This window comes from Pogoniulus pusillus, chromosome 27 (assembly GCF_015220805.1).
Source record: "Pogoniulus pusillus isolate bPogPus1 chromosome 27, bPogPus1.pri, whole genome shotgun sequence".
Classification (NCBI taxonomy): Eukaryota; Metazoa; Chordata; class Aves; order Piciformes; family Lybiidae; genus Pogoniulus; species Pogoniulus pusillus.
Window position 1 is genome coordinate 18120267 of NC_087290.1, and position 14218 is coordinate 18134484.

At 50.6% G+C, this 14218-nt stretch overlaps 1 protein-coding gene across 1 annotated transcript in view; it reads right to left on the minus strand.

Annotated features, from left to right (window-relative positions):
* PTPRB (protein tyrosine phosphatase receptor type B) overlaps positions 1-14218 on the minus strand; it is a 69057-nt gene that overhangs the window by 43484 nt on the left and 11355 nt on the right. The window contains exons 4-5 of the mRNA XM_064165897.1: positions 10413-10689; positions 470-748 (exon numbers count right to left, since the gene is read on the minus strand). Coding sequence (XP_064021967.1) covers positions 470-748; positions 10413-10689 — 556 coding nt within the window. The remainder of the gene's footprint in view (positions 1-469; positions 749-10412; positions 10690-14218) is intronic.

The window sequence follows — 14218 nt, forward strand, 5'->3', positions numbered from 1 at the left end:
CCTTCTAATCCACCTCAGATTGGCACTGCTCCTCCTGGCCACAAGTGCACACTTCTGGCTCACGGTCAACCTCCAATCAACTACGGCCCCTGAAAAAGCCTGACAGTTATCTCCATCTTCTGCACATGTGAACAAGTTTACTTTTAAAGCAATATTTAATAGCTTTAGGGTTACTAAAAACCCAACCCTAAATTAACATCCAGGTAGGCTACAGCAACATTCCCAGCAAACAACTACTTATGGTAGCCAGTGACTGTTTAATGCTACTTATACTGAAGAGATATCAGATAGGACTGGGTGCTAGGTTGGACTGGATCATCTTGGAGGTGTCTTCCAACCTGGTTGATTCTATGATTCTGTATCTTGTCAGGTAGAATAATTATATAGAGAGAGGTTCTTTTCAAGGTGCAGCACTGTGAAATACTCCAAGCAGGTTTAGTTAGTTGAGCTATAATAAGAGAGGTCCTACCTGTAGATCCACTGATGCGGAGCTCTGGGGTGCTCTTATTTCCAGCGACTGCACTGAGGACAATGCTGTATTTATTCCCAGGGATGAGGCTGGAAAAAGCATTTTCCAGGTTTGAACTTCTTCCTGGTATGGAGACTTCTTGAAGCTTTTTATTATCCTGATCAAATAATGCTAGGTGATACAGGTCCACCTTTCCTGAGGAAGGATCCCACTGAACCTGCAAGCTTGTGAGTGTAGTTTTCTCCTTACTGATTTCAAAACGAAGTGGTGGTAAAGGATCTGCAGGTCAGAAAGCAAACAGAGCAGAAAATATAAACTAGGATTTCTTACACTGAGAGTGTCTGAAATTTTATAAAGCTGATCATAAAACCTTCCAGAACTTCCCCTTTGCCATCACCATAGAATGGTTTAGGTTGGAAGGGACTTCCAAGATCATCCAGTCCAACCTAGCACCCAGCCCTATCCAGTCAACCAGACCACAGCACTAAGTGCCCCAGCCAGGCTTTGCTTGAACACCTCCAGGGACAGCGACTCCACCACCTCCCTGGGCAGCCCATTCCAATGCCAATCACTCTCTTTGACAACAACTTCCTCCTAACATCCAGCCTGAACCTGCCCTGGCACAACTTGAGGCTGTGTTCTCTAGTTCTGTCCCTGTGTACCTGGCAGAAGAGCCCAACCCCACCTGTCTACAACCTCCCTTCAGGTATTTGCAGACAGCAATAAGGTCTGCCCTGAGCCTCCTCTTCTCCAGTCACACCTTGAGGCCACTCCCTCTTGTTCTATCACTATTTACCTGTGAAAAGCTCTCAGAAATCATTACATGGGTTATTAAGGAGCTCTCAAGTACAATCAGCTGTGAAACACAATACATTCTTAACAAGATGGCACTGCCCCCCCCCAAAAAAAGACTCCACTTGCTTGTATTTTGCAGCTGTATTTCATCACTCACATGAATTGCATTACATGTTCAAGCACTAAGGTATTGACATTTATGTCTCTCAGCAAGGTTAAGCAATTGCATATTAAAAAGGTATCATAAAACAACCCCAGCAGCAAATTCAAGCATTCACAAGTTGGGGAGCTTAAGAATAAAGGTTCCCCAATAATTGCTACAAGCAGTGAATAATAATAATACCTAACTTCTTTGCTTGACCTTTTCCCTGAAGGCCAAAGTAACTCTGCTTGAAGACTGAAAAGAAATAGAGACTAAAACCCAAGACAAAGACCAAGCACACCAAATTCCAGGCGAAACAGTTAAAATTCCACCCAGTGAGAGCAACTGAAACAGGAGGCTTTAATGAAAAGAGTCAGGAAATGTCAACAATAGGCCTGACTACCAACTCCACCTATAACACACACTGAGCACTAAAGGCTATTATGTTGGCCAAAGTGGATAGTGAAGGCACAATCTTGCTCCTTGGAGGCAATTGTTCTAATCAGAAAGCTCAAAGCTTGGGAGTCAGAAATAACCCCCAGCCCTGTCAGATACACAGTCTGCCCCTTGGTTTCAGAAAGGTGCTGGAAGGTGCCCAGAGAAGGGCAGCAAGGCTGGGGAGGGGCTGGAGCACAGCCCTGTGAGGAGAGGCTGAGGGAGCTGGGGGGGTGCAGCCTGCAGCAGAGGAGGCTCAGGGCAGAGCTCATTGCTGTCTGCAGCTGCCTGCAGGGAGGCTGTAGCCAGGTGGGGTTGGGCTCTGCTGCCAGGCACCCAGCACAGAATGAGGAGACATGTGTGTGCCCAGCCCCTAGCTCACAGAGTGTTTGACCTACTCAGAAAAGGCTGTAGTAGATGGATGTGCTGAAAGGGAAGCTGAAGCCTGAAAGAAGAACACGGAGCAGAATCAAGACCAGCACAGAGTGGTTGTGGAGGACTCTGTAGTGATACGAACCACTGAGTTCTTTTTTTCCCTCTGCTGTGTGCTCTGTGTGATCAGCTGCTGCTGACCTGTGCAGCCTGCAGAAGAGGAGGCTCAGGGCACAGCAAATTGCTCTCTACAACTACCTGAAGGGAGGCTGTAGCCAGGTGGGGTTGGGCTCTGCTGCCAGGCAAGCAGCAACAGAAGAAGGGGACAGAGTCTGGAGTTGTTCAAGGGGAGGTCTAGGCTGGATGTTAGGAGGAAGTTGTTGGCAGAGAGTGATTGGCACTGGAATGGGCTGCCCAGGGAGGTGGTGGAGTCGCTGTCCCTGGAGGTGTTTAAAAGGAGGCTGCATGAGGCACTTGGTGCCATGGGTTAGTTAATTAGAAGGTACTGGGTGATAGGCTGCACTTGATGACAGTAGAGGTCTTTTCCAATCTGGTTAATTCTGTAACTCAGTCAGATGAAAGAGCTTTAATCTGGCATCAAGAGAAGAACCTGGACAGCTGTTAGTAAGTTTAACTCTCTCTCTGATAGTAAGAGTAAGGAGGCCTGCTCATGATTCATGCAAAGGTAACCACCACTCATCTGCAGCACTGGACACACTCTCCAAAGGATGACATCCACATTTTCACTGTCCTGTGTCATCTGCCTTCTAAGGAGCCTTAGCAGAGAGAAGAGTTGCGTGCCTAGAAGGTGAAGTTCAGCAACTGAGCCTTTATCTAATCTATCTGCTCCAGCAAACAAAACACTCAGTGCTCTGCACATCCGTTAGAACAAAGGAACAATGAGGCTGGGAAGTGCCTGGGCTGAAAAGAGCCCGAGGATGGAAACAAACACTTAAAAAGCCATTTACATTGTTATACAAGGCTCTGCTGGCAGCCAGACAACACCCACAGATCACAGAGACCCAGCATCTTCCCCAAGATATTTTTATACCGTTTGATACTTGGTGAATTCATGGCTACAGAAGGAATCTTCCAGATAACTTCATGCTGTCTGAATTCGATGGCAGCTCCATTTTCACCTTTTTTTTGGGATGGGGTGGGGGGTGTGTGTGGAGAAGAGGATATGCTTTGTTTGCACAGCTGCTACAGATCCATTTCACAGAAGGGGTATGGCTAGGTCCAGTCTCAGGGACGTGACTCACTCACCCAGCCTGTAAACTGGGTTTTGCTGTATGCACAAGGGGGAGAAACTAAGGGATAGGAGACTGGGAATGAGCAACAGAGAATTCCTGCCAGTCACAGACACCTTGCTTATAAACTATCACTTCTTCCCCTCCTCATTTTCACAAACTAGTAGCTTACTGCCGTGGTTTGAGGGGTTCCAGGTGATCCCAGACTCCCTAAGATCACTACACACACCTACTCCACAAAGGCTTTTAAGAGAGTTATTTCCTTGCCCTTATTAAGCACAAATATCCACTTCTTTGAGATGGCAGAATCACAGACACATCCAGGTTGGCAGAGTCCTGTCCAGGGAGGTGGTGGAGACTCCATCCCTGGAAGTTTTTCAGACCAGGCTGGATGGGGCTCTGAGCAACCTGATCTAGTGTGATGTGTCTCTGCCCATGGCAGGGGAGTTGGATCTGGATGATCCCTGAGGTCCCTTCCAGCCCTGACAATTCTGTGATTCTGTGATCACCAAGATCACTAGAACCCTACTCTGCAAGACTCACCTTAAACCATATCCCCAAGCACCACAGCCAAACCACCCTGAAACACAGCCAGGCTGGGGGACTCCACCACCTCCCTGGGCAGCTCATTCCACTCCCTCACCACTCTCTCCAGGAAAAACTTTGTCCTAATGTCCAATCTAAACCTCCCCAGCCTCAGCTTGAGGCCATTCCCCCTTGTTCTGTCTGCAGTTACCTGCGAGCAGAGCCCAGCAGCAGCCTCTGCACAATGTCCCTTCGGGTAGCTGCAGACAGCCATGAGGTCTCCCTCACATTTAAGGAAGCTCTTCACAGCCCTAACTCTTTACAGCTGCTAACTTTGCTGCAATATTAACTTACAGACCTGAAGGAGGTTGCACTGTCTCAAAGTTCAGAGAGAAAGACCTACCAAGGGTGTAGCCACTGAAGTCTGGGAATAAATATTCACTTGGAACACAAATCATTTCATATTCAGATGCTCTGATTATTATTATTAGACTGTGATCTTAGCTTCTTACCATAGAATGGTTTAGTTGGAAGGGATCTCAAAGCTCATCCAGTTCCAATTACCTGTCCTGTGAGAAGAGAGCATCAGCACCCTCTCCACGATGTTGCTTCAGGTAGCTGTAACAGCAATGAGGTCTTCCCTCAGCGTCCTCTTCCTCCAACTACCCATCCCCAGCTCCCTCAGTCACTCCTCATCAGATTTATCCTCCAGGGCCTAAAAAACCTAGGAAATCTTTCAAACATCTTTATTTTTGTCTTTTCTCCTTTTGAGGAGGCTGGCTGAGGCACTTAGTGCCATGGCTTAGTTAATTAGAAGGTGTTAGGTGATAGGTTGGACTCAATGATCTCAGAGGTCTTTTCCAACCTGCTTAATTCTGTGATTAAAAACCATTTTTTTCCTGGCAGGAGTGGTCAGGCACTGGAATGAGCTGCCCAGGGAGGTGGTGGAGTCCCCAAGCCTGGCTGTGTTTCAAGGTGGTTTGGCTCTGGTGCTTGGGGCTATTGTTTAGGATGCACCTTGTAGAGCAGGGTTATGGGTTGGGCTTGGGGATCCTGAGGGGCTCCTCCAACCTGAATGATTCTGTGGTTCTGTGACTCAGAGAAACAGTCCTAATTAAACACAAATGCTAAAAGTTTATCCAATATACTCTCTGGGTGTTTCTTACACAGTCACACCAGAGCAGGGCAGAAGCATACTCTGTTAGAACCTGCTTGAAGTGATTGATGTTGATCTTGTAATGACAGGACCAGGTTTGAACCGTCAGAGGAGAGACTGAAAGTGGATGTTAGGAAGAAGTTCTTTGCAATCTGTGATGATCTCAGCCATTACACGCTGCTGGATGGATGATAGGATGATAGAGCTTCTAGTCAGAGCCAGCAGCTGTTCCTGCAGATGGCTAACAAATCAGGTTTGTCCCAGACAATCTGAAATCCACAAGAGTGAGCACATGGCTGAGCCATGCTCCTGTCTTTTACAGTTACACATGGCAAGGAGAAAAAATACTCTACCAGTCACTGGCTTAGAATGGGACTTTTAACCTCTTCTCACTCAAACATTCAGCCATTTCTTTACTTTTTCTAACCAAAGCGTATTTATCAGTCAGTTCTTTCAGCACAGGTGGCACAGATTAGACAGGAATATCACACACCACAGCAGCATGTTGGTGGAAAACAATGTTGGAAAGTGGCATTTCTATTTTTAAAGGTAACATTTGAAAAGCAAGAGCATGGCCAAGCTGTCCTCATGGCTCTCAAAGGCAGTGATCCAAGTCTGAATTTCAGTTCAGAACTCAGCCTTCAGAAAGGCAACTGGAATTTAGGATCTGCTCATATACTATTAATTAGAATGTTAATTAAAGATATCTGGTCCTACACCAAGAACGCACTACCAAAACACCGTTGTGCTGGTGCACAGGCACTTGGAGAATTGAGAACTCAAGAAGGATGTCAGCTGAAATCCAGAGAAGGCACAACCATGGAATGGCTGAGGGAGCTGGGGGTGTGCAGCCTGCAGCAGAGGAGGCTCAGGGCAGAGCTCATTGCTGTCTACAACTACCTGAAGGAAGGCTGTAGACAGGTTTCTAGGAGGGGTTGTGCTCTTCTCAAGGGCAACCAGCAACAGAACGTGGGGGGACAGTCTCAATCTGTGCCAGGGCAGGTTCAGGCTGGATGTTAGGAGGAAGTTGTTGGCAGAGAGAGTGGTTGGCATTGGAATGGGCTGCCCAGGGAGGTGGTGGAGTTGCCGTCCCTGGAGGTGTTGAAGCCAAGCCTGGCTGGGGCACTTAGTGCCATGGTCTGGTTGATTGGCCAGGGCTGGGTGCTAGGTTGGACTGGCTGAGCTTGGAGCTCTCTTCCAACCTGGCTGATTCTATGACCCATACTCCATTGAGGAGGAATTATTCCAATGAGAAAGAATTACTCCACTGAGAAGGAATTTTTTTTCCCTGTGAGGGTGACAGAAGCCTGGCACAGGCTGCCCAGGGGGGTTGTGGAGTCCCCTTCTCTGGATGCGTTCCTGTGTGATCAGCTGTAGTTGACCCTGCTCTGGCAGGGGAATTGGATTGGATGAGCTTTGGAGGTCCCTTCCAGCCCTGACATTCTATGATACCATCTTTTGTCACTAAGTACATCTCAGCCATGGCAAGTTTTAGTGAGAGGAATAAAGAAGGGGACACAAAAAGACTGACAAGTGCATCTTGGAATGACAGGAGGAGGAGGAATGAATTTAACCTGGTAGAGAGGAGATTGCAATTGGATGTTAGGAAGAAGTTGTTTGCAGTGAGGGTGGTGAGACACTGGCACAGGTTGCCCAGGGTGGTTGTGGAGCACAGCAGCACAGAATGGGATCTTTGATCACATTGGGTGCTTCTGTGCTCCACAATCTTCCTGGAGGTGCTCAGGGCCAGGCTGGACGAGGCCTTGAACAACCTGTTCTAGTGGGAGGTGTCCCTTCCTATGGCAGGGGGTTGGAACTGGCTGAGCTTTGAGGTCCCTTCCAACCTAAACCATTCTCTGATCCTCTGTGCTGCCCCAGCTTGACAGCAGCAAGCACGCTGCCTACCCGAGCTTGATGATTTTCTGTGCTGTTTGAAGTGTGTGCTCAAAAACCACACCAAATGGTTAAGTACTCATGTGGAATGAATCAATGGAGCTGTGCCTCCTAATACCTGCAATCTCAGGTTTGCAGCAGAGAATTTCTCTGTAGCTCAGAGCTGGTAAATGGTATTATCAGCTTTTTTTTTCCCCTCCCATTTCCTATCCTACTAAAATAGCACCACTGCCAACACTCTGTGTGTGTTTCCATGCCTGGGCATACCTGGCTTACAGAGGGCACATGTTCTTTTCCATCGTTTTGGAGGGCTCATTTTAGCCCTGCTTTAGAGGATCAAATGTTTGTCATTCTAAACTGATAGCCCACAAATCAAATTTTATTCACAGAATTGTCAGGGTTGGAAGGGACCTCAAGGGTCAGTCAATTTCACCCCCCTGACACGGCCAAAGACACCTCACACTAAATCAGGTTGCCCAGAGCCACATCCAGCCTGGCCTTAAAAACATCCAGGGATGAGGCTTTCACTACTTCCCTGGGCAACCCCTGCCAGGCTCTCACCACCCTCATGCCAAACAACTTCTTCCTAACATCCAGGCTGAATCTATCTGTTTCCAGCTTTGTTCCATTCCCCCCAGTCCTACCATTCCCTGACAGCCTAAAAAGCCCCTCCCCAGCTTTCTTGTAGCCCCCTGCAGATACTGGAAGGTCACAAGAAGGTCTCCTGGAAGCCTTCTCTTCTCCAGACTGAACAACCCCAGCTGTATCAAGCCTGTCCTCACAGCAGAGCAGCTCCAGCCCTCTGCTCATCCTCGTGGCCCTTCTCTGGACATGCTCCATCACATCCAGATCCTTCCTGTCCACTTTGGATGAGTAGTGCAGATTACTGCCTTAGCATTCTCTATATTATTAGATTTGAGATCTATGCAGCCACACAAGTCAAGCAGAAGGTGCTTCTCAGGGATTCACCAAGGGGCTGCAGTTACTTGAGAGTTGCAGAGCTGCACACTTAGTCTACTGCATTATCACACTTGCAAGCAACACAGATGTAACTTATTGTCACTATGATAACTTTTACTGCCACAATAATGACTTTAATGTTAACTTAAACAGTCAAAAGGCCAAACTGAGTTAGGGCTTTAGTCCTTCCCAAGCCTTCACATCACATCTGCAATCACAGCACTCATTATTTCTCACTTTCACCTCAGAAAGAGATCGTATCCAAAAAGTAACAAAGTATTTTGGCTCTCACAGCCTCAGCTAACCCAACACCTTGTAAAAGAAACTCGGTGAAAACTGAACTTGCAGCAGGAATGAGAAGCCACAAATTTCAGCAGAAAGTTAAAGCAAGAGCAACTTTGTCTGTGTGCATTTATGACCCAGATCTTCAGAGCTTTGTTTTGCAAAAGCAAGCACATGGGATGGGACTTCTCTCACTAAACTTCAGGTGCCTGGATTAACCTAGGCTCTTTTCTAGGCAGTGGAAGAAGTGGGGCACCTCCAAAGGACATTTTAGCCCCTCTGTCTTACAGGTTGCTCAGGCAGAGAACCTCACCGAGTACCAATCTTCAGACGGCCCGGGGTGACTCAGCTCTGCTACCACTTGAATCAGTGGCAGTTTTGTTTAAAATGTGGCTGAAAATACTGCTCCTACTTCCATATTCCCTGGATAGCTTCCAGGAACATATACCTACGGACATTCAGGCTCAGTAGAGTGCAAACCAGAACTACTGGCAGGAAGTTAAAGAGAAACAGGTGAAAGACAGCTTGCAGTAAACTGGTTTGAAGTGATGGCTCCAGCGGAACCACACAGAGGAATAATTCTCCCTCATTCCAAGTCAAAAGCACAGCATTGACAGCACAACATGGGCTGCTGGCAGGCGTAAACAAACCCTGCACGCTCCTTAGAAGTAACAGAAATTGAGACATTTTGGAACCATCCAACATCCAAACACGAATCTCACTTCAACTATGGGTCACTACACTGCAGTATTTCGGCTTAAAAAAATGAGTCTTTCCACTCTGATGTCAGCTACAGAACCAGTGTTTTTATCCTACAGTCTGGCAAAATCCATTTACTGATATAACTCATAAATGCCATGTACAAGCTACTGCCTAAACGACTCTGCATTAAAATGCTGTCTGCAGTGGTATGCAGTGGCAGGACTTGATTTCTTCTTTCAGTTTCCAAATTAGAAGGCAGTGATATTAAAACCGGTTGGGATGCTGCACGACAGACTTAAAGCCCTGCAGTGAGAAACCATCACTCGTCTTTTACTAAGCGACTTGTTCTTAAAGCACAGCTGGTGAGGCAGACTTGGGACTAGACTTTAACCTGAATTAACAAAGCAAATTAATGGAGAGTGTTTAGTGCATTTGTGTGGCAATACAGGCTGGCAGAAAACAACGGCTCTGAATCAGTGACTGTTAAGTATTTGGCTGCTGTAACCTGCAATACTACCAAGAATATCTCCCAAACTAACACTTTAGGAGCAAATCGGAGAGGCATTTAATGAGGGACCTCATTTAAACCAACTCTGCTTTGAGACCGGTGTTCCCACCGTTAGGAGGTTGGACAATACTGTATTTTAACGTCTTTAAAAGAACGCTTTTAGAGGCTGCTGGAGTCCAGCTCTGTCAGCTGCAGCCAGCGGCTCCATGACCTTCGCAGCTGAGCTGTTCACACGCACACACAAACCTGAAGGCAGAAGAGAGGCTTTTCCTCGGCAGCAAGCTGCCAGGCTGCTCTAACACTTGCACAGCCAGCCATGGGATGTGACACTGCACATGTCCTGCACGCAACTGCGCATCCTTACACCTCTCTGCCGGCACTCAAGGAAAACAGTGAAGTTTCACTCTCACTTTCTGGCTATCAGGCTCCGGTTAGAGAGAATTCAAGTAGAGAAATGAGCTGGAATAATTAAGTTACCCTTTAGTAGGCTCTACGTGCCATAGTTAGTTAATTAGAAGGGTTAGGTGATAGGTTGGACTGGATGATCCTAGAGGTCTTTTCCAAGCTGGTTATTTTTGTGACTCTGTGAAACAGACTGTATTTTAAACGCAGCAAATCAGCTGTCACCCGAGGAACTGCGACGCCAGCATAAGCAAAATACATGTTATGGACTACTACTACTTCTTCAAGCATTCCCGTGGATGCCAACTCAAGCGAACAACAGAAGCGTACTCCCAGCACCGACCCTGCCCCCTCCCAGCACCGTCCCGCAGCCCACTAAGTTAGCAGCGATTACTTCTGCCGGAGGCGGGTGAGGTAAGGAGACTGCAAGCGCTACGTTCAGGCTCACGGCGCTTGCAAACGCAGTGCCCTTCTCTTACAGGCGGACGAAAAGGAGCAGCCTGACATCCCTCCACCTTTACCTGTCAGCACGGAGACGTTGACGACTTCCCCGTCGGCGAGCGGCTCGATGCGGAGGTGGTACCAGGTCCCGGCCTCCAGGTCCCGCAGGGCGCAGCCGTAGGAGCCGTTGCCCGCGGCGGCAGGCCGGCAGCCGGCCGCCTCCCCCTCCTGCGAGCGCCCGGTCACGCTGAAGTTGCAGGCGCTGCCCGCGGCGCCCCACCGCAGCCGGACGCTCTGCCCGACGACCAACTGCTCCGTCAGGTTGGCGCTGCATCGCCGCTCTGCCCCCGGCGCAGCCTGCGGAGAGCAGGGGAAAAGCTCCAGAGACCAGCCGGGCTCCGCCGGCGCACGCCTGGGCTCCGTCCCCACCCCGCACACACACACACTGACGCTGCCGCGGGCAAGCCTGCCTGTGCCCCCTCCGCCGGGGCTCAGCTGGAGCCGGCGAGGGGCGGCCCCGCACCACCCCTCCCAGCCGCTCACCTTGGTCAGGGCCAGAGCCGTCCACAGGGCGAATCGCGCTCCATAGCTCAGCATCGCCGACAGCTTTTAACCCAGGCGACCCTCGCGGGGAGGGCAGGAGGCGACAGTGGCGGGGGGGTTACGAGGGAGCGAAGTGCCCGCGGCGGGCCCCGGGGGCCGCCCGCTCCCCGCCGGGCTCCGGCCGCCGAGCCCTCTGCCGGGCCGCCCGCTTGCTGCATGCGCTCGGGGCTGCCCCGGCCGCCTCGCCGCCTTCCCTGTCACCGGCGTGGGGGGGCTGCCCGCCCGCCCGCGGCTGAGGAGGAGCGGAGGAGGCGGGGGAGGCGACCGCCGCTTCCCACGCTGCCATTCTGACCCGGGCTGACTCTGCCGGAGCCCTTCCCGCCGACTTCCGCAATCAAGAGGCGATTTCCTTGCGTCTCGCTGCGGGAGGCGCAGAGCCGAGAGCCAGGACCCGCCGCCCCCCAGCCGGCCGGCCCCGGGGTGCCGCACCTCGCTGCTCGTTGGGTGCCACCTTCCTCCCGGCTCCTCTCCCAGCCCACCTCCCTTCCTTCCTCGCCGCTTCCTCCCTGCGTCGACTCTTCCCGAGGGGCTTCTCTCTGCATGCTCCTCATGGGGGCCCCTCGGGCGTTGCCGTCGCTGGCGGGGGGCGGCAGCGCTCCTGCCTCACGCCAGCTGCACTTCACTCGACGCCAGCTTGCCTCGCCTCATGGCTGCCTCAGCTCGCATCTGCCGCAGCTCATGCCGTCTGGCTTGCTCCGTGTCTGCCTCACTTCACGGTTGCCTCGTCTCACGCATGCCTTGCCCCATGCCTACCTTGCCTCATTCCCGTCTTGCTTTGTGTGCCCCCTTCTCAGCCGCCCCTCTTGACTGCCTCGCTTCCTGCCCACCTCGCCTTACACAGCTGCATTTCTGCCTGCCATCTCTAACAGCCGCTCCATTCTCCCGACCCACCCTTCTCTTGGCTTCAGCCGTCACTAAAGTGCCTTTCCAGCTCCCGTGTCCCAAACACTGATGCTTTTAGGGGGTTAGCTGCAAACAACCTGGCCCTGTGGCACTGCCACTGGACACAGTGTGGCAAGGAGACTCCTGGCAGATCCCACGGCCAAGCTGCTGCCTGCAGCCCCCACATGCAGGTGGAGGAGTAGCCCATCGCTCAGCACCCATCTTATCTCAGCTTTACATCGACTTGTGCCCTTGAAACAATTCCTCAGCAACTCCCAAGGTAACATGACACACACAGCGGAAATCCAGAAGGTCTCCCTCTTTTCAGGCTGCACTGAGCAAGCTGTGTGCAGCTCCAAACCAGCTGTGACCACGGCACAGCTCTCTCTTACGGCACAGAATCACAGAATCAACCAGGTTGGAAGAGACCTCTAGGATCATCCAATCCAACCTAGCACCCAGCCCTTCTAATTAACTAAGCCATGGCACTAAGTGCCTCATCCAGCCTCCTTTTAAACACCTCCAGGGATGGTGACCCCACCACCTCCCTGGGCAGCCCATTCCAATGCCAATCACTCTTTCCATGAAGAATGTCATGCATGCCCATTTCCTTCTTGGTTAGATTTCAGCCTCTTAAAAGCCAGTTTTGTGTATGTGAGAGAAGAAACTTAGCCAGAAGCATCTGGGGGTCTGGGCTGATGAAAAGCTGAACCTGAGCCTGCAATGTGAGTGCAGCCCAGATAGCAACCCTGTGCTGGGCTGCTGCAAGAGCAGTGTGGGCAGCAGGGCAAGGGAGGGGATTGTGCCCCTTGGCTCTGCTCTCCTCAGACCCCACCTGCAGTCCTGGGGGCAGTTCTGCAGCCCCCAGCACAAGCAGGACATGGAAGTGTTTGAGCCAGTGCAGAGGAGGCCACCAAGATGCTGAGAGGGCTGCAGCAGCTCTGCTCTGAGCACAGGCTGAGAGAGTTGGGGCTGTGCAGCCTGGAGAAGAGAAGGCTTGGAGGAGACCTTGGAGTGGCATTGCAGTATCTGAAGGGGGCTGCAGGAGGGCTGGGGAGGGACTATTGACAAGGTCTGGTAATGACAGGAGGAGAAGGAGGAATGGGTTTGAAGTGGCAGAGGAGAGATTGAAAGTAGATGCTAGGAAGAAGTTGTTTGCAGTGAGAGTGGTGAGACACTGGCACAGGTTGCCCAGGGAGGTTGTGGAGCACAGAAGCACAGGATGTGAACTTCGATCTTTGATCCCCTTCTGTGCTTCTGTGCTCTGCAACCTGCCTGGAGGTGTTCAAGGCCAGGCTGGATGAGGCCCTGCCTATGGCAAAGAGTTGGAACTGGCTGAGCTTTGAGGTCCCTTCCACCCCAAACCATTCTATGATTCTATGATTGTGCCATTCCCAAGCCCATTGCAGAACAAGATCTACCCTGGAAGAGAGGCTGTTATGTACTTCAGGCAAAAAAGGAGGGACTGTGCCTCAAAGAGCAAATAATATCAACAACAGCAAGTTTCCAGCACTGGAGAAGAGCAACTCTGAAGGTTTGTCAGGATGCCTGGATCACTTCAAACTCCTCTTTGGGAATGACATATTTAGAGTAACCTGCCTGATTTTGGCAAGTGATGCTCACACTGCAAGGTGTTTTGAAGATATCCACAAGCTGAATTTGCAGGGGTGATATCATTCAGATGTGTAGTTGTAAGTTAAGTAGGTAGAATATTTGAAGGGGGGGGGGGGGGGGGAATGCAAGGGAAGCAGCTTTCTGAAATTCAGGAATGAAATTTAACCTACCACAAGTCCAATTTAAAGACTTTTAGATAGGTGGAAGAGACAGACAGACCTAACATAAGGCAGAAAAGGGAAGTTGCTGTTTCTCAGCAGTGCCCTTGGTTTAGAAGTTCCTACTTTATTTACTCTTAGTCTTGCTATTGTAAGATGATTAACACCACCCTCGTGTATAAATAGGCAAGTACTGGTTTAAGAGTTTTGAGACTTCCTTCTGTGTCCAGTTTTGGGCTCCCCACTTCAGGAGAGACAGGGACCTGCTGGAAGGAATCCAGTGGAAAGCCACAACTATGACTGGGGCACCTGAGCATCTCCCCTCTGGAGAGAGACTGAGAGCCCTGGGGCTGTTTAGTCTGCAGAAGAGAAGGCTGAGAGGGGATCTGAGCAATGTCTATCAAGAGCTGAGGGGTGGGGGTCCAGTGGAGGGGGCCAAGCTCTTTTGGGTGGTGCACAGCAATAAGCCAAGGAGCAATGGATGCAAACTGGAACAGAGAAGGTTTCAGCTCCACAGGAGGAGAAAGTTCTTTGGAGTGAGGGTGCCAGAGCCCTGGAGCAGGCTGCCCAGAGAGGCTGTGGAGTCTCCTCTGGAGCTTTTGCAACCCCACCTGGATGCCTTCCTGTGT